This window comes from Penicilliopsis zonata, assembly GCF_001890105.1.
Source record: "Penicilliopsis zonata CBS 506.65 unplaced genomic scaffold ASPZOscaffold_1, whole genome shotgun sequence".
In the NCBI taxonomy this organism is placed as follows: Eukaryota; Fungi; Ascomycota; class Eurotiomycetes; order Eurotiales; family Aspergillaceae; genus Penicilliopsis; species Penicilliopsis zonata.
The window spans coordinates 1,477,455-1,497,107 of record NW_019208911.1 but is presented as its reverse complement, the minus strand read 5'-3'; the positions used below and the strand labels follow the sequence as shown (position 1 = coordinate 1,497,107).

The 19,653-nt window shown below is 51.9% G+C and overlaps 11 protein-coding genes across 11 annotated transcripts; 4 read left to right on the top strand and 7 right to left on the bottom strand.

Annotated features, from left to right (window-relative positions):
* Window positions 1–427: 427 nt before the first annotated feature.
* On the bottom strand, window positions 428–2,279 carry ASPZODRAFT_127020 (hypothetical protein). Its single transcript, XM_022721629.1, has 3 exons — window positions 2,046–2,279; window positions 1,833–1,994; window positions 428–1,753 (listed from the first exon to the last, which is right to left on the bottom strand). Exons 1-3 carry the CDS (start codon window positions 2,094–2,096, stop codon window positions 551–553), a joined length of 1,416 nt encoding a protein of 471 aa, XP_022585535.1. The 5' UTR covers window positions 2,097–2,279; the 3' UTR covers window positions 428–550.
* Window positions 2,280–2,388: 109 nt separating this feature from the next.
* Window positions 2,389–3,613, bottom strand: ASPZODRAFT_308920 (hypothetical protein). The gene has a single exon (XM_022728207.1). The coding sequence runs from the start codon at window positions 3,353–3,355 to the stop codon at window positions 2,573–2,575; it is 783 nt and encodes a 260-aa protein (XP_022585534.1). The 5' UTR covers window positions 3,356–3,613; the 3' UTR covers window positions 2,389–2,572.
* A 129-nt stretch (window positions 3,614–3,742) lies between these two features.
* ASPZODRAFT_148394 (hypothetical protein) lies at window positions 3,743–5,064 on the top strand (the record flags this gene model as incomplete). Its single annotated transcript, XM_022725365.1, has 2 exons — window positions 3,743–4,280; window positions 4,340–5,064. 2 exons carry the CDS (start codon window positions 3,743–3,745, stop codon window positions 5,062–5,064), a joined length of 1,263 nt encoding a protein of 420 aa, XP_022585533.1.
* A 131-nt stretch (window positions 5,065–5,195) lies between these two features.
* On the bottom strand, window positions 5,196–5,779 carry ASPZODRAFT_148393 (hypothetical protein; the record flags this gene model as incomplete). Its single annotated transcript, XM_022725364.1, has 2 exons — window positions 5,196–5,366; window positions 5,432–5,779. 2 exons carry the CDS (start codon window positions 5,777–5,779, stop codon window positions 5,196–5,198), a joined length of 519 nt encoding a protein of 172 aa, XP_022585532.1.
* Window positions 5,780–5,956: 177 nt separating this feature from the next.
* Window positions 5,957–7,533, bottom strand: ASPZODRAFT_127017 (hypothetical protein). The gene is made up of 8 exons (XM_022721628.1): window positions 7,412–7,533; window positions 7,271–7,358; window positions 7,136–7,207; window positions 7,053–7,086; window positions 6,783–6,993; window positions 6,636–6,727; window positions 6,424–6,558; window positions 5,957–6,364 (listed from the first exon to the last, which is right to left on the bottom strand). The coding sequence occupies exons 1-8, from the start codon at window positions 7,515–7,517 to the stop codon at window positions 6,254–6,256; spliced, it is 849 nt and encodes a 282-aa protein (XP_022585531.1). The 5' UTR covers window positions 7,518–7,533; the 3' UTR covers window positions 5,957–6,253.
* An 85-nt stretch (window positions 7,534–7,618) lies between these two features.
* On the bottom strand, window positions 7,619–9,044 carry ASPZODRAFT_127016 (hypothetical protein). Its single transcript, XM_022721627.1, has 4 exons — window positions 8,829–9,044; window positions 8,623–8,762; window positions 8,142–8,543; window positions 7,619–8,064 (listed from the first exon to the last, which is right to left on the bottom strand). The coding sequence occupies exons 1-4, from the start codon at window positions 8,943–8,945 to the stop codon at window positions 7,668–7,670; spliced, it is 1,056 nt and encodes a 351-aa protein (XP_022585530.1). The 5' UTR covers window positions 8,946–9,044; the 3' UTR covers window positions 7,619–7,667.
* A 228-nt stretch (window positions 9,045–9,272) lies between these two features.
* On the bottom strand, window positions 9,273–10,298 carry ASPZODRAFT_11867 (hypothetical protein; the record flags this gene model as incomplete). Its single annotated transcript, XM_022721202.1, has 1 exon — window positions 9,273–10,298. The coding sequence occupies one exon, from the start codon at window positions 10,296–10,298 to the stop codon at window positions 9,273–9,275; it is 1,026 nt and encodes a 341-aa protein (XP_022585529.1).
* A 3,388-nt stretch (window positions 10,299–13,686) lies between these two features.
* ASPZODRAFT_11866 (hypothetical protein) lies at window positions 13,687–15,389 on the top strand (the record flags this gene model as incomplete). The annotated part of the gene is made up of 4 exons (XM_022721201.1): window positions 13,687–13,704; window positions 13,776–13,826; window positions 13,883–14,888; window positions 14,956–15,389. The coding sequence occupies 4 exons, from the start codon at window positions 13,687–13,689 to the stop codon at window positions 15,387–15,389; spliced, it is 1,509 nt and encodes a 502-aa protein (XP_022585528.1).
* Window positions 15,390–15,631: 242 nt separating this feature from the next.
* Window positions 15,632–16,540, top strand: ASPZODRAFT_127012 (hypothetical protein; the record flags this gene model as incomplete). Its single annotated transcript, XM_022721626.1, has 2 exons — window positions 15,632–15,931; window positions 16,000–16,540. Coding segments are annotated over exons 1-2 (754 nt in total), but the record flags the coding sequence as incomplete, so codon positions are not given.
* A 53-nt stretch (window positions 16,541–16,593) lies between these two features.
* On the bottom strand, window positions 16,594–18,147 carry ASPZODRAFT_138143 (hypothetical protein; the record flags this gene model as incomplete). The annotated part of the gene is made up of 1 exon (XM_022724422.1): window positions 16,594–18,147. The coding sequence occupies one exon, from the start codon at window positions 18,145–18,147 to the stop codon at window positions 16,594–16,596; it is 1,554 nt and encodes a 517-aa protein (XP_022585526.1).
* Window positions 18,148–18,674: 527 nt separating this feature from the next.
* Window positions 18,675–19,191, top strand: ASPZODRAFT_54789 (hypothetical protein; the record flags this gene model as incomplete). The annotated part of the gene is made up of 3 exons (XM_022728494.1): window positions 18,675–18,923; window positions 19,002–19,056; window positions 19,118–19,191. 3 exons carry the CDS (start codon window positions 18,675–18,677, stop codon window positions 19,189–19,191), a joined length of 378 nt encoding a protein of 125 aa, XP_022585525.1.
* Between the last annotated feature and the right edge of the window lie 462 nt (window positions 19,192–19,653).

Sequence of the window (19,653 nt, the reverse complement as noted above, 5' to 3'; positions counted from 1 at the left end):
GCCACCAACGGTTAGATATACGTTTTTTGGAGGCGAACGGCGCCCAAGAGAAGAGCTATACATATTATATCACTTGACAAGTGGTAGTACCTTGGTTTTGTATGCTCCTTCTCGTAATGAAAATTCTTTTTTATATGGTAGATTCATGGTATCGCCATGAGCTGGTGTTAATATATACTGTACTAAATGTCCAATCTACTATATCAGACGAACAGCCTCAACAAATGAGGAGACATCGATCCACTCGCTCGTCACAAACCATTGATTTCCCCATACCTTCTCTCTCGATAAAGAGCACTGCCTTTTTCCCAGTTCGTATCGGAGGACGGATCTCATTTAGTGAGGGATTCAGCGCCTTGGGAGGCTGGGTGATATATGGATACTCTCCTTCTACACCATACAGATAATAGATAGAAATTGCTAGTTAGGTATGGAAGATTGAGGGTTAAATTCGATGTCCAATGAATTATGATGTTTTATACGCAACCAGATATAGCATGTATGCAAAGTATGAGAGGGATAAAAAATACACGGCTCAGAAAGAGGAGCACTACTCGACCCAACGCAGGCCGTCGGCAGTCTTGACGGTTCGCCTGGCCAGCACATCGATCACCTTCTGCTGGACGCCATCCTTCTGGCTCCACTTGTCTACAAAGTCGCGGAAGACGGCGGTGTTGGTCCGGACATCGTTCTGACGAATGAAGGCCTCAATATCCTTCTCCGAGGGGAGGGCGAAGTGGGCGTGCGGATAGGAATTGTAGTCTGTGTCGCTGAGGAGCGGGAGCCGTGTCTGGTTCTCAGGGATGGTGAAGAAGGTGTCGACATCCTGCTGGGAGACCTCGGCAAGCGTAGCGGGCTGCCATTTGGGTTCGCGCGCCGGTTTGGCGATAAGCCGGGCGGTGACGCCCTCGACGAAGTCGGGGTGGCGCATAAACTGGGCGGCGATGTGGTGTTCGCGCTGGAAGGCCTCGGCGATGGACCAGGTCTTGCCCAGGCGCAGCTGGCGCAGGGCGACCTTGAGCGAGGTCGGGGAGCGAATGGAGAGCGTCTCCAGGGTCTTCTGCGCCCACTCCTTCTGCGCCGTCTCCTTCTCAAGCGCCTGAATGATCTCTTCAACGGTGTTGTACTGGAAGCACCGGTCGATTGCGGTCCGGAGACCACGACCCAACTCGATCCTGCTGCCGGCAGGCAGGCCCATCGAGAACTCGGTCATGGTGTTGTTGACCAGCTTGAGTCGCTCCGACAGTGGCGTGTGGTCCTTGAAGACTAGCTCTGACAGACGGGCAGTCAGGTTCTGCAGCGCACTCGAGTCCATGTAGTGCGTGGCAATGCCCGCATACAGCGCCTGCTCGCCTGTCAGGCGCTCCGACGTGAGGCCCAGATACGTGCCGAGCTCGCCGTCTAGACGCGACAGGAAGAACGAGCCGCCCACATCCGGGAAGAATCCAATGGTGGTCTCGGGCATGGCGAAGACCGTCCGTTCCGTCGCAATGCGGAACGGGGCATGCACACTCAGCCCGACGCCGCCACCCATGGTGATGCCGTCCAAGACCGAGATGACGGGCTTCGAGTACGTGGCAATGAGGTGGTCGAGCTGGTATTCCAACCCGAAGAAATCTGTCGACTGTTGCTGGCCCTCGGCGCCCTGCTGGTTCAGCTGAGCTAACGCTGCAACGTCACCTCCAGCACAGAACGCCTTGGTGCCTGCACCGGAGAGCATAATCACACTGGCGATTTGAGACTTTTCCCATTCCTGTTTATGCACTTAGCACAGAATTTTTCCCCCTTCCCTTTCTTCTTTATTTTATCCAATTTCAGACAAGAGTGCTGACCTTCAATCTAGGCACAATCTTCCGCACCATCGATCCGTTCAAGGAGTTGAGCTTCTTGGGCCGATTGAGCTCGATCATCCGCACGCCGTAGTGAGAGGTAAACAGGACATCGTCAGGGTCATCGCCGGGCAGCTCTTTGGGAATCTCTGTAGCTGTCGAAAACTATCAACCGGTTAGCCTCTTTCTTTCTTTTTGCTTCAATAGAAAAATTACCGTGGCTGCTCCTGTGAAGGTCGGATCTGTTATGCGGGCGCGGAGCGGCATCGCTGCGACTGACGACCGCGACAGCCAGCAGGGCGAAGTAGGCAGTCGGTTAAGACTGCGTCGAAGTAACATCAATGGCGGCTGTGATGGGGGGAGAAACAGGGTTGGGCGTATGAGAGACGATGATGCTCTTTTTCAAGATCGAAAGTTGCTTCTCCGCTTTCTGGTTGACCTCGGAGTTTTTTTCGCCGCGGGTACAGAACGAGAGCCGAGCAGAGTCGCAATTTCAGAGGAGCTAATGGAATTAATTACTGGAAGAATATCATAAAAAATAATGGTTTTACAAAGAATGGATTTTTTTTCAAGCTTCTAAATGGCTGTGGGTTTTAGTTTTCTTATGTTTGGTGTGTTTGCTGTAATAATGGCCTCCAAGGAGTTACTCCGATTATTGAAACAGTCTCTATTTGTACAAAACTTCGAATAATAATAAGACATAGGTTGTGGAGAAGATAGCCCATTATCGCCAGTATACCAGACTAGTAGGTAGCCTTCGCAGGCGTGCTGTTCAAGTCCTTGGAGTGGTGCGCCAGAATCCGATCCAACGCCTGCTTCTCCACGATCAACCGTCCTGTTTCCAGCAGATCCTTGACATCGACGTCGTCCCGGTCCAGAATGCGTGCGTGCTCACCCACCTCCTCCACGGCAGCGAACAGGTCGTCGTCCCGGCGGTCGGTGATCAGGGTCGACCGCCCAAACTCACGCCCCCAGCGGTTGATTTTGAAGATCTCCCTGAGCAGGTGCGGCGTGGCATCACCCGGCATCGCGATCTCGTCGTCAATGATGATCAGCTGGCCACGCTTGTAGCGATAGCTCAGCGCTATCCGCCATGCCTGATCGTAGATCTTCCTAGGCAGGCCCGAGGAGAAGTCGCGCGGGTGCGGACCGTGTGCTACACCACCACCCTTGCGGATCGGCGACTTCCTGTCACCCACACGTGCTTTTCCTGTTCCTTTTTGCTGGTGCAGCTTGCGCCCGCTTCCGTGTACATCGTCCCTCCACTTGGTGCTGGCAGAGCCTTGTCGGGTCTTGTCACCCTCATACACGACGGCTCGGTGTAAGATATCCTTCCGTAGCGGCATGAGCAGATGGTTCCGTGGGTATTCGACGAAACGAAGGGGTTCCATAGACGGGAAGGAGTAGGTGGTTGCTTTGACTGGAGATGGGTCCCAACGTGACGCTAGGCTATCAGCGACGGCAGAGTCTGCCAGAGGAGCCGTCTTGGTGAGATATTCGGTTGATCCAGCGGATTCCGTTGCCATTGACCTCGACTGAGGTGCTGAAAAGCATTTCTACTCATCGTTAGTCATGTTCTTGGAAGAGAGCCCGTCTCTCATTCAATCTTTCTTCGACAGGGTTTCCGCACCGTCACCGTCTCCGACCGTGAGAAAAAACCATTCGAGCTCCGCGTAAGCCATCTCAGCGCTCGGAAGGCGTCGTTTCCCGGCATTTTGAACAGCTGCTAGGCAGGAAAGCGGCCTTGATTGATGTGATGGTTTTGGCAGAGATGGAAAGTCGCAGGGCCAGTTGGGGAGAGGCGCTAGTGCGGCTTGGCTGGACAAGAAAAAAAGTCCGCCCCGGAATCGACCACCAATACAACAAACCGCTCTTCCACCAGCGCGTTCTTTAATTCATTATCAGCCACCACAATGGCCCACTGCGAGCGGGCTTCAAAGCCGCTGCTGAAATGCATACGGACGAGCTATGTTCGAGGTCTCGCCGGAGTTCAGCTACCGGCAAACAGAGGCTTCCAGTCGTCGGCGGTGGCTCGTGACGAGGCCCAAGGCGAGACGGCGAGCCAACCGTTCTACAGGGCTCCTGATCCGGCTCTGGTCTCAAGTCCCCGTCTGGAGAAGAAGCTGTTGAAACAGGGAATTGCGCCAATTGGTTCTCGCCGCCGCCGAGTCGCGTTGCAGGGCTCCGACAATATTCCCTTCGAACAGCTGCCGTACCAGTGTTTCCAGGAGGCTCGCCAGATACTTCAGGCGGACCGTGAGGAGAAACTCCAGGAGATTCAGTCTGTGAGAGAGAAAATCGCCCGGGTGCAGGCTGTTCCCACTGAGAATGTACGGGAGGAGCTGGCGAAGAAGTCCAAGCTTGGGGCTCTCGAACAGCACTTGCAGCATCTGAAGATCCTGGCCGATATCAACGATCCGTTGGTGAAGAGGAAATTTGAGGATGGACAAGGTATTTTTCTTTTTTGTCTCTGCTTGATGCTCTATAATACTTGCTAAATCTACGACCAGGAGACATGACCAAACCTGTTTATCGATTCCTTGCCAAGCGTAAATGGGAGGAATACCGACGGAAAATCCTCGTGCAACGAATCACGCAGATGAAGGTGATTCCAGACGTGCTGGCGCACTGCGAGCCGGTCGTCGACACGAAACTGTACTTTGGCCGGCGGGTCGTGCAGCCGGGCGATTTTGTCACTTCACGGATTAGCGCGACGGCGCCCAAGCTGGATATACAAATGTTTGAACGTGAAGAGAAGCTGGTGACGATCGCCGTAGTGGACCCGGACGTGCCCAACGTTGAGACGGACAGCTTCGACTACCGTGTGCACTACCTGGCGGTCAACGTGCCCATCTCGATCCTCAACACCAAGGTGGACCTGGCCAAGCTGTCGCCCGAGGCCCAGGTGATCCTCCCGTGGCTGGCCCCTGTGGCTCAGAAGGGCAGCCCTTACCACAGGCTGTCTGTGTTTATCCTGGACCAGAAGGACTCGCAACCTCTGAACGTTGCGGATCTCAAGGCGCAGGAAACCAACCGCGACAACACCCAGCTGCGCACGCTGCAGGCACGATACCATCTGAAGCCGATCGGAGCACACCTCTTCCGCACGCAATGGGACGAGACGACCGCCGAGGTGATGGAGGAGATTGGGTTCAGCGATGCCAACGTCGAGCTGCGTCGCAAGCGCGTCGAGCCTCTGCCTTACAAGCGGAGAAACCCGGCCTCCTTCAGGTAGTCTAGCTGTACAAATATGTATTATATTTCCTTTCTTGCTTCTAGCTCAATCAACGCCATCCCATGCTGTCATGCTTTACCTGCGCCCGATTTTGTACAATCAAGAAAATGCAAAGGAATTAAGAATCAACCCTAAATCTCCACCGGCCGTAATGTATTCTGAATCCACTCCATCTTAGACGGAGGCCATACCCTCGCAATAATCTTGCCATTCACCAGTCCCATGGGTAGGGGGCCGTAAGTCCTCGAATCGCGCGACCAGGGCATATTATCGCCTCCGACAAAAATATGGCCTTCAGGGATCTAAACAAAGACAATTTAGAATCAATTCGCAAAGATTAGGTCAAGAAAAAGTAAAAGATACATACCTGGATCATACTTCTCGAACCGCCCTCCATACTTAACGACTCATCCCGACAGACAAAATCGCCGGGCAAGCCGAGCACACGCTTCGCGCCATGGACGCCCAGAAAGGAAGGATGATCGAAGCGCACGATATCGCCGACTTGAATGCCCTCGCCGCACTTCTGGAGGCGGGAGATGAGCAGAAAGTCCCCCCTCGTGCTGAGGGTAGGGTACATCGAGGGGCCCTCGGAGGCTTGGATGGTGTAGAAGTGTTCGAGGATTAAGGTCACGGCACAGCAGAGTCCGGCTGCGTCCAGGGTGAAGCGGAAGATGGAGAAGGGTGATGTTCGGCGGAGGATACTACGCAGCATTTTCTTCTTCTTCTTCCTTTGTTTTCCTGGTTGTATTCTTGGATTGAAGGTCTTATCTTGTGGTACGGAATATGGAGTACGGAGCTTGGGTTCGATTACGCTAGACGTCAGGTCACGTGACTTTTGAATAAAACTCGGTCTTTTAATTTTTCACCCACAACCTCTTTCATTTCGTCTACACATCAACCCATCAACACATCGACACATTCACCGGTGGATATCTCTAATGCGAGATGATTACCGTAATTTATTCTATATGTATAGCTTCTAAATTGCTAGAGCTCGCCGTTTCCACGCACAAGGACGGCAGAGTGTGGACAGAGAAGCAAGATGAATACATTCGCCGTAATCTTCAAGGCGATTCCCGGCCGCCAAAAGTCTTTGACCCCATTTCACTATGGGAGTGGGAAGATGTGGTGAGGGGATACATCTATGATAATAATAATAATAATAATAATAATAATGAATCTACTATTACATGGCATTCTTCATTTCCCGTAGAGCAGCCATCACTTCCACAGGATCCTTGTGGCCGGTTGCCTGTTGGATCTCCGGGTCCTGGACTCGCATGAAAACATTGTGCAACTAGCAGGTTAGACTACTGCGTATTCGATTGCATATGCAATAGAGAAGGGAAGGAATACCTTTTCATCTCCAATGGTAAACTTGCCCTGCGTCTCGCGGTTCTGCTCTGCAAACGCGGCGAGTCTCTGGATGGCTTCCGACTGGGAGACGGACAGACAGAACTTGACGTTCGCCTTTGTGTATTCATGGCCGGGCTGCATATGTAGCTGTTAGCACCATCGTCAAGTGATAGCAAGTATCTTCAAGGGGATGTGTATTTTGTTTTACGTACGTAAACCTTGGTGTCGTCGGGCAAGGAAGCCAGGATCTCGTTGAGGGCGACGTGCATTTCCTTTGCATTTCCCTCGAAGAAGCGACCGCATCCTGAAAGCAACCGCATAAGATAGAGGCAGGCACTACATAGGCTGATCGAACATACCTGCAATAAAAAGCGTATCCCCCGTAAAAACAACCCGCTGGTCCCCATCCTGCATGAAATAGCAAATACTATCCTGCGTATGGCACGGCGTATGCAGCGCCGTGACTGTGATGCGCTCGCCGATCTTGAACGTCTCGTCATGCTTCGGCGTTGTGGTTACGGCCTGACAGTTTGAGCCGCCAATCACCTGGAGCTTGCCAAAGGTTTTTAACTATCATACTAGTTAGGTATGTTGTACTCCCGTACGCTTCAATCATAAATATTTCGTACCATTTCGTTGTTTCCTCCTGCATGATCCCAGTGGCTGATGGTCAGCTCAAAGGTCTATGTAGTAAGAATGCATACGAACTTACTGATGCGTATTCACAAGGGCTGTAAGGTTGATCTTGCCGGCCTTGATCTGCGCGTCCAGCACAGGCACAACCCTGCTACCCGTTAGCACTGTACGTCGGGTATCACAGAGGATTTCAGATTCAAGGAAGAGATACTCGGGTGGGTTTGCTGGGTCGATGATCACTGCATCCCGCGTCGGTTCATCGATTACCAGGTAGGCATAGTTGTTGCCCTTTCCGGTCCCTTGATTGAAAGTTCAGCATCTTCCTGGTTTCCCGGTGGTGTTGGGTACGTACACATGGGAATCGATTGGATATGCATGGTTCGGGAGGCGAGGGAGAATCGCGGGAATACGTTGGATCGAGGGAGAAGGGGAACAGACGGCCTGAACATGCGGTTCATCATGATCTGGTGTGTGATGCTGATGGTGTTTATCGCGGGGCATGACGAATAGCTATGTAACCAATCACCAGGTTGATTACAAATACTCCTAGTACCTTAGGTTGCACTTAGTTACTTATAGTAGTAGTAGTAGTGTCTTGTTTTATACAACTAGCTACACCAACCGTAATCTTTTAAACTGTCCCACCCCGTCTCTACACGCATATGGAGATCATTCGCAGGATCTGGCAAAGACAAAGACACTAATGGATCCCGCGTGTTTAAACGTCTCAGCCTATCAGTCCAGTACCCCGGGTTTTTGCACGCTGCGTCCAGGTAGCCACGCGAGAGGACCCGACGGGCAGACTCCCATTCCGGCGAGGACAGGATGTGGTCCAGCCACATGTACAGGTCATTTCGGGAGTCTTCTGGATCTACCTTGTTGTTGTTGTTGTTGTCGGAAGAAGCGAAAACCAAGTCGTTGACCATCTCCTCGACTAGAACAGACAGGAAAACAGGCTTGTTGTCCGTGAGCTTTTGCAGGAGCAAGTCGAGTGCAACGTCCAGCCTGTAGAGGTTGAATCAGTAAACCAAAAAGAAGAAGAAAAAAAAAGAGAAGTAAGGAATGAATGGGATAGGTCATACGTATGCTCGGTTGTGTTTAGAATCGCCTCGTCGATGAGAACCCGCGCGAGGGTGTACACTCCCCTCTCGGACTGGCACGCCGCGCCCAACCGAGCAGCCAGTTGGTTCAGTGATGCAGGGTGTTTTCCCTTTGTAGTTTCCTTGAGTGAAGATCGAATCATCTCCTTGATTGGTGGTATACCAGTCGCACCAGAAGACGAGAGTTCTCCCCAGTAATACCCCCACAGCCAATCGAGCGAGCGACTTGCCGCCTTTCGCAGCACAACCAGAGAAGGCAACTCTCTGTGCGTGGCTTCATGGCGCAACTCGACAAAAGAAGCCGGTAGACCTAGGTCCATCGCCCGCGCGAACATGGTCTTTCTTTGGCCGTGGAGTTTCGAGTCGACGAGACCAGTCACAAATCTGGTAATTAGTAAACCTCTTCCCTCCTTTATTTTTTTCTTTGGGGGGAAAAAAAAGAAAAAAAACCAGGGAGAGATACCTGCAAAAAGCAGCTGAATAAGTGGCCCGGATTGAAAAGACGGAATTTCTCTCTGCGTCGTCGTGCAGAATCGCGTCCGTCAAGAGGGCGGTCGCTTCAACGGGATGAGGGAGGGTTCCCTTTTGCTTCCATAAAGCCACCTGGATTGATTAATACCTGCATCTTGAAAAGGAAAAGTAAAGGACGATGAAAAGAAAAAAAAATACTATTTTGCAAGCGTGAGACCGGTGGTCTGGCCCATTGTATCCAGGCGGGGGATAGAACTCGTTCCGCACGGCGAGGAGGGCCGATTCATCCTTCCATGGAGTGAATACGGTGGCCATCTCGATAAAACGAAGGTATATGTCTATCCAAAAGTTTCAAAGATGGATGTTCGAGTGTACAATCTGTATTCGTTATTCTGTAGGCTGGGCTGGGTAGGTAAAATTCGAGTTTTTCCGTTCCGCAATACAAGTCTTTATACTCTCCGTACAGTTTATCGCAATTCTTCATCGAGTTCTCAGGTGATTCTGTGAGGCTTTTCAGTATGAGCACTAATAGTACATACCTAGTATATAACTAAGGTCTAGAAATGTAGACGGTTCTACGGAGTCGAAGTAAATTCCAAGGCTAATCTATTCATAATTCGTGTCTATCATATTTATATTACATCAGATCCATCCGTATCCGTAACTCATGCAGTTAGCCAGCTGGCTTCTCTCTTCGTACAAAAACGAGCGAGAGAGAAAGCCATCTGTCTTTCTGGGTAAAGGAGGAGGAGGAGGGGCCAGGTCCTCTGCATCGTCATCGTCTGAGTCTGCTTCATCATCCTCGCTCTCGTCCTCCTCATCACCGCCCGGAACAAACGTTTCCTCCAGTTTGAGCCCCTTGCCGCAGACCCCTCGCTGTTCGAACAGAGGATCGCTGTACAGGCCCATGCCGACCAGTTCGTCCCCGGACGTTGGCCCGCTTTCTAGTGGTAGATCCAGGGGCAGCTCCGGTGGGTCGAGTTGGTGGTGGAGAGGAATAAAGTCGGGCGTTGGGGGCCCGCCATACTCGTCCGACGAGAGGACGCTTTCGTAGCAGGAGCCGGCCACGGGCGCGGCAGGGATGCTACTGGTCATGGAGACCATGTCCAGAGGCCATTCATCGGCAGCGGTCATGGTGGGGGCTAGAGCTAGCGAGCCAGACACATAGGCCATGTTGGGATCTAGGACACCTGGTCCTGGTCCGAAGGATGCCGTGGTGGTACTCGGGTAATCTTCTAGGGTCATTGGTACTGATGATATCGACTCTCCATAAGAGGCCATCAGCATAGGGTTGTTGTTGTTGTTGTTGTTGTTGTTGTTGTTGTTGTTGTTGTTGTTGATCAACAAGGCTGGCTTCGAGGCCGGGTGCCAACTCGTTGGGCGAGAGCGCCGCGTCGTGGCCGCCGAGGCAAGCAGTGATGCGTTCATGGCTTGATATGCCTGGTAAGACTGGTCGGGCTGCGAGGGCCTGGAGTGAGACATGGTGGTACGCCGTCTGACGACGGAGGAAGGGCTGTTGCCGGCGCTGCGAGGCTTCGTCACGCGGACGGGACGTGGGCGGGGGAAGGCGGGCGGCGCTGAGGGCTCATGTTGCAGAGGGGTGTAGAAGGGCAGCTGGTAGGGAAACCAATGCGAGTTGGGAAGGCCTGGGAAGACGTGGTAGTCCATATATCTGAAAGAGTTAGTACTCGATCAAAGCAAGACAAGAACCGTATAGGGTACGAAGCAGTACTGACTGTAGTATATTGATATATGACGAAGAGCGGTGATGAGTGGCAGTATATGGAAAAGGAGGGTTGAGGCAGAAGAAGTATTAAGAGGAGGTAAGGTAAGTAGGTATTAATAATGACGATAGATGAGAGAATTATATCATAACCGAGCGATCAGCTGGGCACATCCCATCAACCAGGAGGCACTACTACTATAATATAGTTAAGTACCAAGTAAAGGGATAGGCATGCTGATAATCTCTTGCCGCTCCCCACACAGCCAGGTTCACGATGTGCAGGAGAAAGCGTCGAGGGGGGGGGGGGGGGGGAGGGATGACACGACGTTGACACTAACGAGGAAAAAGGAAAAAAACGAGGTGTAGGTGGAGCAAACCAAGCGAAGCTACCCATGGCGGTGGCATCTGAGGTCTGAGGTCTAAGGTCTGAGTCTGAGCCTAAACCTGAGCCTGAGCCCGGAGTCTATGACTGTCGGAGAGAGAGAGAGAGAGAGAGAGAGAGAGAGGGTGTGTGTGTCTGAGCCTGTTGCCGCTCGAGTGTTCCGTTCCCAGTAGTGTGTTCGGGTCCCACCCTCGCTTTGGCAAAGGTGGAGATGATCGGCTGTGCAAAGTGAAAACAGGGCTGTCTGGGTCGAGGAGGAGTCGTGGTAGGAGTCAGGGAGTGTGGTTAGTGTGGTGAGTGGTGGTTACCTAGGTCCGTAGTGTTAGTGTTAGTGGCTCCAACTTCTGGGGCGGAAGAGAAAAAAAGAAAAGACGGGCGCAAGTGATGGGCCAGGCAAGGCAACGGTTGGTTTAGGCTGTGGGCAACGCAAGCGGCCAGCCAATTTAATAATCCATGACTCTGTCACAGTCTTAGGATTCCATTAGATTTAACTAATCCATGGACTGCATCTGCCGTGTCCAGTCTTGATCTCCGTAGGTTGTAACACTTATGCAAGGGTCACGAGAATGTTGCGTACCACCACATAGTATTACTACATACTACATATATCTACATAGGATGCCTATAATACTACAGGCCTACAGACCTACTCAGAAGAATCGGATCGGAAGGTTGGCGCTTGACTCCACTAGAATAGACATACTACGGAGTACATACTTAGGTAACTAGGTACCTAGGTAGGTAGATATGTACGACTACTGGTAATTAATCTACTCCGTAGAACTACCTACATAAAGTGGACCACTGGTTACGACAGTACATCATTTATACTACATAACTACCTAGTAGTTAGTACCCATAACTCCTAGTCAACTAGTCCTCCGTACCATGTATCTACTCCGTACTAGGTACTCCGTAAGTATTTCGTAACTTGCGCTAGTTATATCCGAAAAGTCTCCCACCAATCGTTATTCTGTATTTCGCAGTCAATCGAACCTTGGAAGACTCCGTAGATTCCAGAAGCATGACTAACTTGATCGTACTATTAGTTACCTTGGAAATATTAAATTAATAAATATTCAAAGTCAAGTTGTGTAGCGCTAAAGACACGGCAGACACCGCCTTTTACATGGTGGACCAGCTCCAGTCTATTAGTAGAGAATACTTTAACTAGTACTCGTACTCTACCTACAATACTTGTAGTACGGAATATCAAAATTATCACTCCTGTACTACTATAGTACTCCGTATCAGATGACCATTAAATACCCACTTGCCAGGATCAAATCGAGCATGTCATATGTAGTGTACTAGATATGCGACCGAGTCACAGCAGCCCCTTGCAAGATCCTGCAGGATGGTTTTGCGCGACTACCTTAGCTACTATCAATAATACCTAGGGCTAGTACAGTACTTATATCAGTCGTATGATCAGCAGTACTCCGTACCTACCTAACTGCTAGGTAGTTATCACCAACTAGTATCATAACTAAGTTGTTAGTCCTAGATACCTAGGTACCTACATATGACCCCGCAGGCAGGGATCGCTAAGGGTTGCTACGCAGTACCTACTACTACTACTACTACATTTATGAAGCTGTAAATTAATAGTAATAGGTATGGCTGCTGATGACTAACATCGATCCATGGACACACGTGTGGCTGTGGGCTCGATCGGCGCTCATTCTTGGGTGACCCAATATTGGTTGTCTATTTTCTCGAACCTGATAATACGAGACTAAGCGGCAACTGAAACAGATCGGTCGCCATGTGGATTATGAGTATGTACTACATACTCCGTAGCACTACGGAGTACAGTACTATGTACATAGTACTCCGTACCGGTATTGAGTTACTAGCTAGTATTCCGTAAAAATCTGACTCCAGATCCTCTTCTTCTTTTGCCGAGGCTTCCGTCGGAACTGGATAGTCAGCATAACCCATCACTGCGCTCGGACAGTTTCATCACTAGTATTAGGCCTTGTGGTTATGGCGTACCTAGTAGTATGAGTACCTACCTAGTAACTAACTAGATACTACTAGGTACCTAGGTAGTTATTATTACTCCCTAGGTATTTACCTACTCCGTAGACTCAGACTCGTATCTGGTTGCCGTTTGCCGCCCTCTACTCCGTAATCCCGCCACGTTGGCTCCAGGAACCGACCGATATTCTCCCCACCCTCCATCACGGACAGTCTCCGGAAGTCTCTCACAAGAGTTGGTCTAGACTCGGACAGATTGAACCGATGCAGTTATTCATTAAGAATAAGAATATGTAATACGTCATTCCCCCTAATTCGTTGCTACGGCACTGCCTAGATAGAGTACGGAGTACTAACTACCTGCTAGGTACCTGCCTGCTACCTGCTACCTCTAGGCACCCCATAAGCCTTCAGGTGATACAGAAAAAGATTAGGCAGTGAGTTACGTAGCACAGTGCTTGGCTCCTATTACTCCGTACATACTGATCTAGATAAAATAGACGGACGCATCATGGGCTTCCTGTCGGTACTCCGTCCTCATATACTCCGTACTCATGCACTCCATCTGCCCGCTGACGATGCAGGCTTGACTAGGTGCATATGAGGTATTCCTGTGACAGCACATGGCCTTGGAAATTCTGTCTGCAAGGGTCTGATAGATATTGCAACTTGTACGGAGTATTCCATATCCTCCTACGACATATGATATACGGAGTACCTATGGCTGGGAGAAATGGATGGGAATAGGTATACTGGAGTATATCACCAGCCTGTAAGTGAATAACTAACGATATGAAAGAATAATAGTAGTTATCAACATCTACCTGTAAAGTGTACGGAGTAGTGTAGGTACTGTCTACTGACTGGTACGTCGACGTCATCACGCTGGAGATCCGGATATCGAACCCCTCAACTCTCCAGTCCACGTAGAGCAATGAGATCGCAACGCTGGCAGCAAGATTATAATGGAGGGAAGTAGTCTGGTATGTCGACTTTGGATACCTCGTTTCTCTATACTGTCTTGCCCGCAGCCTCGAAACTAACCTACAGACAGAGTGATGGCGGTGGCGGTCCCTCAAGCGACAGGGACAAGAACCAGCTCGAGGTACATTTCAGTGTTGAGAGGGAGAAAAAAAAAAGACATATTTCTAATAGAACCAGGTAGTTTTCTATCCCGACTGCAGCCACCGCCGAAAATCGTCGCTCGTCACCGCGGATAACCCCAAGCTGCGCCAGAGTCTCGAGCAGGTCGACCGGACGACGGCGTGCTTTGTGCACTCGCTCATCGCCGGCGAATGGATCGCTCCGTCAACCGCGCAGAATGAAAACCCGCAGGGCAAGGACCGCGTGCTGGAGATGGAGCGCTTGGTCGGCGACGCCAACATCACGACCGGCGACGAGATGGTCTCGGTCGTCGACTTTGGCGACAAGATCCAGAAGCCCAGCCCGACCGTCATCCAGTCGCGCCATTTAACCAAACGCCAGCTGTCGGATATGGCCTGGAACGTGCGCAAGCTGTCGAAGAAGCTGGGCAGCATTCGTCTCCGCCTGTCGGTTGAGAACGTCTTCCTGGTCACCAAACCCCACGACGAGAGTCTCGTCAGCCTGACCCGGAAAGTCACCCAGTGGCTCCTATCCAAGGACCGCCATACCCCGTACAATGTGTACGTGGAGAAGCGTTTACAGACCCATCCAGACTTTGCCGCCGTTCAGCTCCTCGAGGAGGAGCCTACGGCCCAGGGCCGTCTGCACTACTGGGATACCAAGCTCGCGCAGGACCATCCGCACCTGTTCGATTTTGTCGTCACCCTCGGCGGCGACGGCACTGTCCTCTATACCAGCTGGCTCTTCCAACGTATAGTCCCGCCCGTGCTGTCGTTTTCGCTGGGCTCGCTAGGCTTCCTGACCAAGTTCGATTTCAACGGTTACCAGGATACCCTCACCAGTGCCTTCCGCGAGGGCGTCGTGGTCAGCCTGCGACTACGCTTCGAATGTACCGTCATGCGTACCAAACCCCGGCCCGACGACGAGTCTCGACCAGGCGCCCCCAAACGGGACCTTGTCGAGGAGCTGATCGGTGAGGAACAGGGCGACACCCTGACGCACACGCCGGACAAGCTCTTTCAAATATTAAACGATGTCGTTCTGGACCGAGGGCCAAATCCAAGTACTTCCTCCCTCCCCTTTCCCCTTCTCCTTTTTAGTGTTTTTTGTTGAGATTGCTAACAACACAGCCATGTCGCAAATTGAACTGTTCGGCGACGACGAGCACTTCACCACCGTCCTAGCGGACGGTATCTGCATCGCCACGCCCACCGGTTCCACCGCGTATAACCTGGCGGCCGGCGGATCGCTGTCGCACCCAGAGAACCCCGTCATCCTCGTCACAGCCATCTGCGCACATACCTTGTCCTTCAGACCGATAATCCTTCCGGATACCATCGTCCTGCGGATGGGCGTGCCTTATGACGCGCGCACAACCTCCTGGGCTAGCTTTGATGGGCGAGAGAGGGTTGAATTACACCCGGGCGACTACGTGACCGTCTCTGCCTCGCGCTACCCGTTTGCCAATGTCCTGCCGTTTGGCAGTCGGGGAGAAGACTGGGTGCAGAGTATTTCCAAGACTCTGAACTGGAACTCGCGGCAGAAGCAGAAAGCTTTTAAGTAGCTGCCATAGCCTGATTGTCTACAAAACGACTACTATATTAGCCGAGTCGATTAGATGTAATTGAATCATATCTAAAATGATAGTGAAACTGCACAAAAGGCTCTCTGCCCCGCCGTATCGATATCCAACATCATCTACAGTCCCGACTTCAACTTCAAATAGTACAATCGACAGACCAATGTGATAACTCACAGACCCGTCTTCATCCCTTCCTTTAATCTCGTTAAAGATATCTTCCCCAGGATCACTGGGGTACGGAATATGGCAAACCGCCATGCACCAATGCTGTCCATCAGCGCGAGCAACCCTCAACCTCCTCCCCCCCCCGACAGCGAGAAACCGTCTTCGCAGCGCCTATCAACCGTTTCACAGAGCACCACCACGGGTCTACGCGTTCCCTCGAACCGCAAAACCATTTATGACCGCCACCTCAACCGCAGCCGCACGGCGGAGCTCAGCCGCGCGAGCTTCGCTTTCCTCTTCGCGGAGATGGTCACGTACGCGCAGCGCCGAGTTACAGGCATCCAAGATTTAGAACGGAGGTAAACCGTTTTTCCAAATACTTGTTTTCGTTTCTACTGTGAAGTGAAATTTTTTGCTGATTTAATAGACTGAATGAACAAGGATACCCTCTCGGTCTCCGACTACTGGACCTCCTCTTCTACCGGAACAGCAGTAGTAGCAGCGGCACGTCTGGGTTAACGACATCATCTTCGTCGACGAGCTCCACCCCCCCGAACAGACCGTTACGCCTGTTACCGCTCTTACATATGATTCACGGCCCGTTGTGGCGGTTACTGTTCCAGCGGGCGGCGGACGCGCTCGAACACTCTGTTTCCCCCGATACGCCGAACGAGTACATGATTACCGACAACGACCCGCTGGTCAACACTTTTATCAGCGTGCCGCGCGAAATGAGCATGCTCAACTGTGCGGCGTTTGTCGCGGGTATCATCGAGGGGGTCTGTGATGGCTGTGGCTTTGAGGCAAAGGTGTCGGCGCATAACCAGCCGTCGGAGCTGTGGCCTGCTCGTACGGTTTTCTTGCTCCGCTTCGGAGACAGTGTGATGGAACGGGAGAAGGTCTTGGAACGGGCAGGTGTGAAATAGAGAATTTTCGGCTTAAGCATTAATATCAAGGCACGCAGCGGGCTACGTGCTGTATAAATTCTTTAATATAAGAAGAAGAAGAAAAGAAGTATTGCCTAATTTGTACTCTTGACTGTCCGTCGTCGCTTGTCCCTCTCATCATACGGCGATGGACTGCGTTTGCGTGAGCCTGGCTCTCGGCCGTGCCGGTCTCGGCGTGGAGAGTACGATCTGGACCTTGACCGTCTTCGTGGAGTCCTCGACCTCGACCTCGACCTTGACCTTGACCTCGGCCTTTGTCGCGGAGATGCACGCCGCTCACGAAGCACACTTGCATTTGCACCCGTCGGCCCTGTCGGTCGATCAGGGAGGAAGCGGTCGTCTGTGATATCGCTTGGGGGAGCATCACCCTCGCGCCGGGCCCAGGGTCGACGATTCTCGTACCCGCCCCCGAAGCGCCCGGTATCCTCGGTCTTGAGGTCGCGGTAGCGCGTGCGGCCCTTCTTGCCGAGCTTGGTCATGTCGCGGATCTGCATGTACTGCGGCAGGGTTTCGCGGGAGGAGGTGTCGTCGGCGAACCGGGCGCCCATCAGGGTCCGCTTGTCGAGCCCCTCGCGCTCGAGGTCGTCGCGGAAGAAGGCCCCCTTGTGGAAGTATCGTTGCATGAACCCGGTCTGGCCGCGGGTTGCCTCGCGCTCCTCCTTCTGTCGAGCCAGATACTCCTCGTCCTCTGCCTCGCGCTCCTCGGCCGTCAGGTTCCGTCGCCGCTCTACTTCCTCGCGCTCCTTCTCCGCTGCCTCGATCGCCTCGCGCTCCCGCTTGATCCGCTGAAGCTCCCGAAGCTTCCACGCTGCGTACTCCGCTTCCGGGTCGACACCGTCCCGGTCGTCGATCGCCCCTTCTTCGCCGGCTTCCACTAGCTCGTCGTCGTCGTCCCAGGCCCGGTTCGCAGTCGACCGCGCGATCGCGTCTTTCTCCAACTGGTCGCGCACCAGCTGGTCCGCTTTCTCCTGTCGCTGCGCTCGGCGGGCCTCTGAGTCGGCCATCGAGTCAGTTGCAATCGCTCCACCAGCTCCTGCTGCCCTGGTATTGTTACTCGTCGCCGCCGCCCCCGCAACTGTCCCGTTGTTCCGTTTGTCCTTTTTGATGAACGTAGGTCGTAGGAGGACTCTTCGGGGTGCCTCTTCTTCAGAACTGCTTTCCTCTTCCGAACTATCCTCCTCTTCTTCCTCTTCTTCTTCCTCTTCTTCATCCTCTTCGCTTTCTTCTTCTTCTTCTTCTTCCTTTGTCGTAGCGGCTGCTTTTACCTCTCCGGCGCGCGGTGTAGGCTTTTCTTCCTCATCTGTGACGAATCCTTCTTCTTCATCCTCCTCTTCATCCTCGATCTTCACATCCTGCACCTTTTTGGCAATACTGCTCGCAGCACCTGAAGGGAATGAGCTCGCTTTTGGTGCTTTTTGCTGTTGCTGTCTCTGCAGTCGTCTCCGAGCCTCTTCCTGCCGACGACGCTCTCGCTCCTCGATCTTCCGCTGTTCCTCTTCATCTTCCTCTTCCTCCTCTTCTTCTGATGATGGTTCCTCGACGACCGGCTTTCCGGGGCGGTATCGCGCGACGGGCTTGAGAGGGTTGGCGGTCATGCCACGATGGGAAGAAGGAAGCGGTGGCGGCATTGTGAGTCAATACTGGTTCCTCGTTCCTCCAGAGCTCTATATGAACATGTCTTTTATAAGACTACCGACTCTTCCAGATACTTTTTGAACATGTGGGAAATCCGAGTGCAACTGCTGCCAGCTAGTCCGAAGCTTCTCTCGATAAAGCTGTGTCGCTGCGGCGATTTAAATCACGTGCTTGATAAGATCTGATTCTGCAGAGTGCAGACTGCCAAAATCGACCAGCAGCGTGAGCTTAGACGTGGATTAGAAGATTGCGGTAATAGCTTGAGAGGATCCTAGATAGAACTAGAAATACTACCGTAGCAATATCCCTTAATGAAGTGGTCTCAAGCTCCTCATTTCGTGCTGCGTATTGGAAAAATCAGCCTTGATCCCGTTAATAAGGTCACGTGGCTACGCGTTAACGGGAGTCGCGGACGCGCCGTATCACCACCACCTCAGACCACAATCTAATTGGAAACCATTAGCTTCTCAGCTACGCAAAGGATATTCTTTTTTCATTTTACTTCACATCAATCTGCAAGATGTCTCTCCAGACCCCCCGTGTGCTCCCCGCCCACCTGCACGCCTTCCACCCCTCCAGCGCCACGGGCCCCCGCGCAACACACACCGTCCGTCTGCTGGGCACCGTGACGGCTCTGCGCGGCGACACAGCGACCATCACCTGCGGGAATAACGGGGACGTCACGCTTCTCCTGAAGCCGGACTCGCATCTACAGATGGGCAAGCTGATTGAGGTGGTGGGGAAGGTGGTTGATCTTGAGGGGGGGCAGGTAAGAAATAGCAACCCTATCTTTTCTCCTTCAATTCAATCATATAGGGTTGTGGTAATAATTTTGTCTTTTTTGAAGGGCCTCGGGGTTCGAGTTTTAGGGACGATGGACTGGGGGAATCCAGCGGATTGTGGTGAGTCTCTCTCTTTCCTCTCTCTCTCGTACGTTTTGTACACCATGGCTAAGTGGTGCAGATTACAAAGCCTATGAATACGTCGTCGAGGCGACACACCGCGTGAAAGGGATATTCTACGATTCAAATGAATAGTCGAGGTGATGGGGGGGGGGGGGGGGAATTAATGCGGATATGAATGGATATAATCAATTGCATCAATCACTAGAGAAATCATCATTCTCAACCTATCTAAGCTAGAGTTGGTTTCTTATAAGAAACCTTGACACTCACCGCTCGTTCCTATCATTCAGTCTCAGATACGCAGACTGTCTTTAGGCAAGGGGGGATGATGGGATGACTGCGGAAGAGAATGAAGATATGAAGATCTTTCTAGCAGGTCGCCTAATCACAGAGCCTATATTTCACTACATATACTTTCAAGTATAATAGGAGTTAACATTATATTTTATTTTGATCCAGCTGATCCTATTCTATTTTAATAGGAACACGTGTGTAGAAGTGGTAAGCAAGTGTCTTCAACATAGGGTATCAGACGAGGCACCGGAGACGCAAGTTTTGAGATGAAAAAACAAAGGGGGGATATCGCGGCTTGTG

Excerpts from the sequence above, each read along its gene's own strand:
- ASPZODRAFT_127020 (XM_022721629.1), bottom strand. The coding sequence starts at position 2,096 with ATGCCGCTCCGCGCCCGCATAACAGATCCGACCTTCACAGGAGCAGCC. Across the intron at positions 1,995-2,045 it reads CCTTCACAGGAGCAGCCACG|TTTTCGACAGCTACAGAGAT; the intron begins GTAATTTTTCTA and ends ACCGGTTGATAG. Across the intron at positions 1,754-1,832 it reads AGATTGTGCCTAGATTGAAG|GAATGGGAAAAGTCTCAAAT; the intron begins GTCAGCACTCTT and ends GTGCATAAACAG.
- ASPZODRAFT_308920 (XM_022728207.1), bottom strand. The coding sequence starts at position 3,355 with ATGGCAACGGAATCCGCTGGATCAACCGAATATCTCACCAAGACGGCT.
- ASPZODRAFT_127017 (XM_022721628.1), bottom strand. The coding sequence starts at position 7,517 with ATGAACCGCATGTTCAGGCCGTCTGTTCCCCTTCTCCCTCGATCCAAC. Across the intron at positions 7,359-7,411 it reads TATCCAATCGATTCCCATGT|GGACCGGAAAGGGCAACAAC; the intron begins GTACGTACCCAA and ends CTTTCAATCAAG. Across the intron at positions 7,208-7,270 it reads GACCCAGCAAACCCACCCGA|GGTTGTGCCTGTGCTGGACG; the intron begins GTATCTCTTCCT and ends AACGGGTAGCAG.
- ASPZODRAFT_127016 (XM_022721627.1), bottom strand. The coding sequence starts at position 8,945 with ATGGCCACCGTATTCACTCCATGGAAGGATGAATCGGCCCTCCTCGCC. Across the intron at positions 8,763-8,828 it reads GGTCTCACGCTTGCAAAATA|GTGGCTTTATGGAAGCAAAA; the intron begins GTATTTTTTTTT and ends TAATCAATCCAG. Across the intron at positions 8,544-8,622 it reads TATTCAGCTGCTTTTTGCAG|ATTTGTGACTGGTCTCGTCG; the intron begins GTATCTCTCCCT and ends ACTAATTACCAG.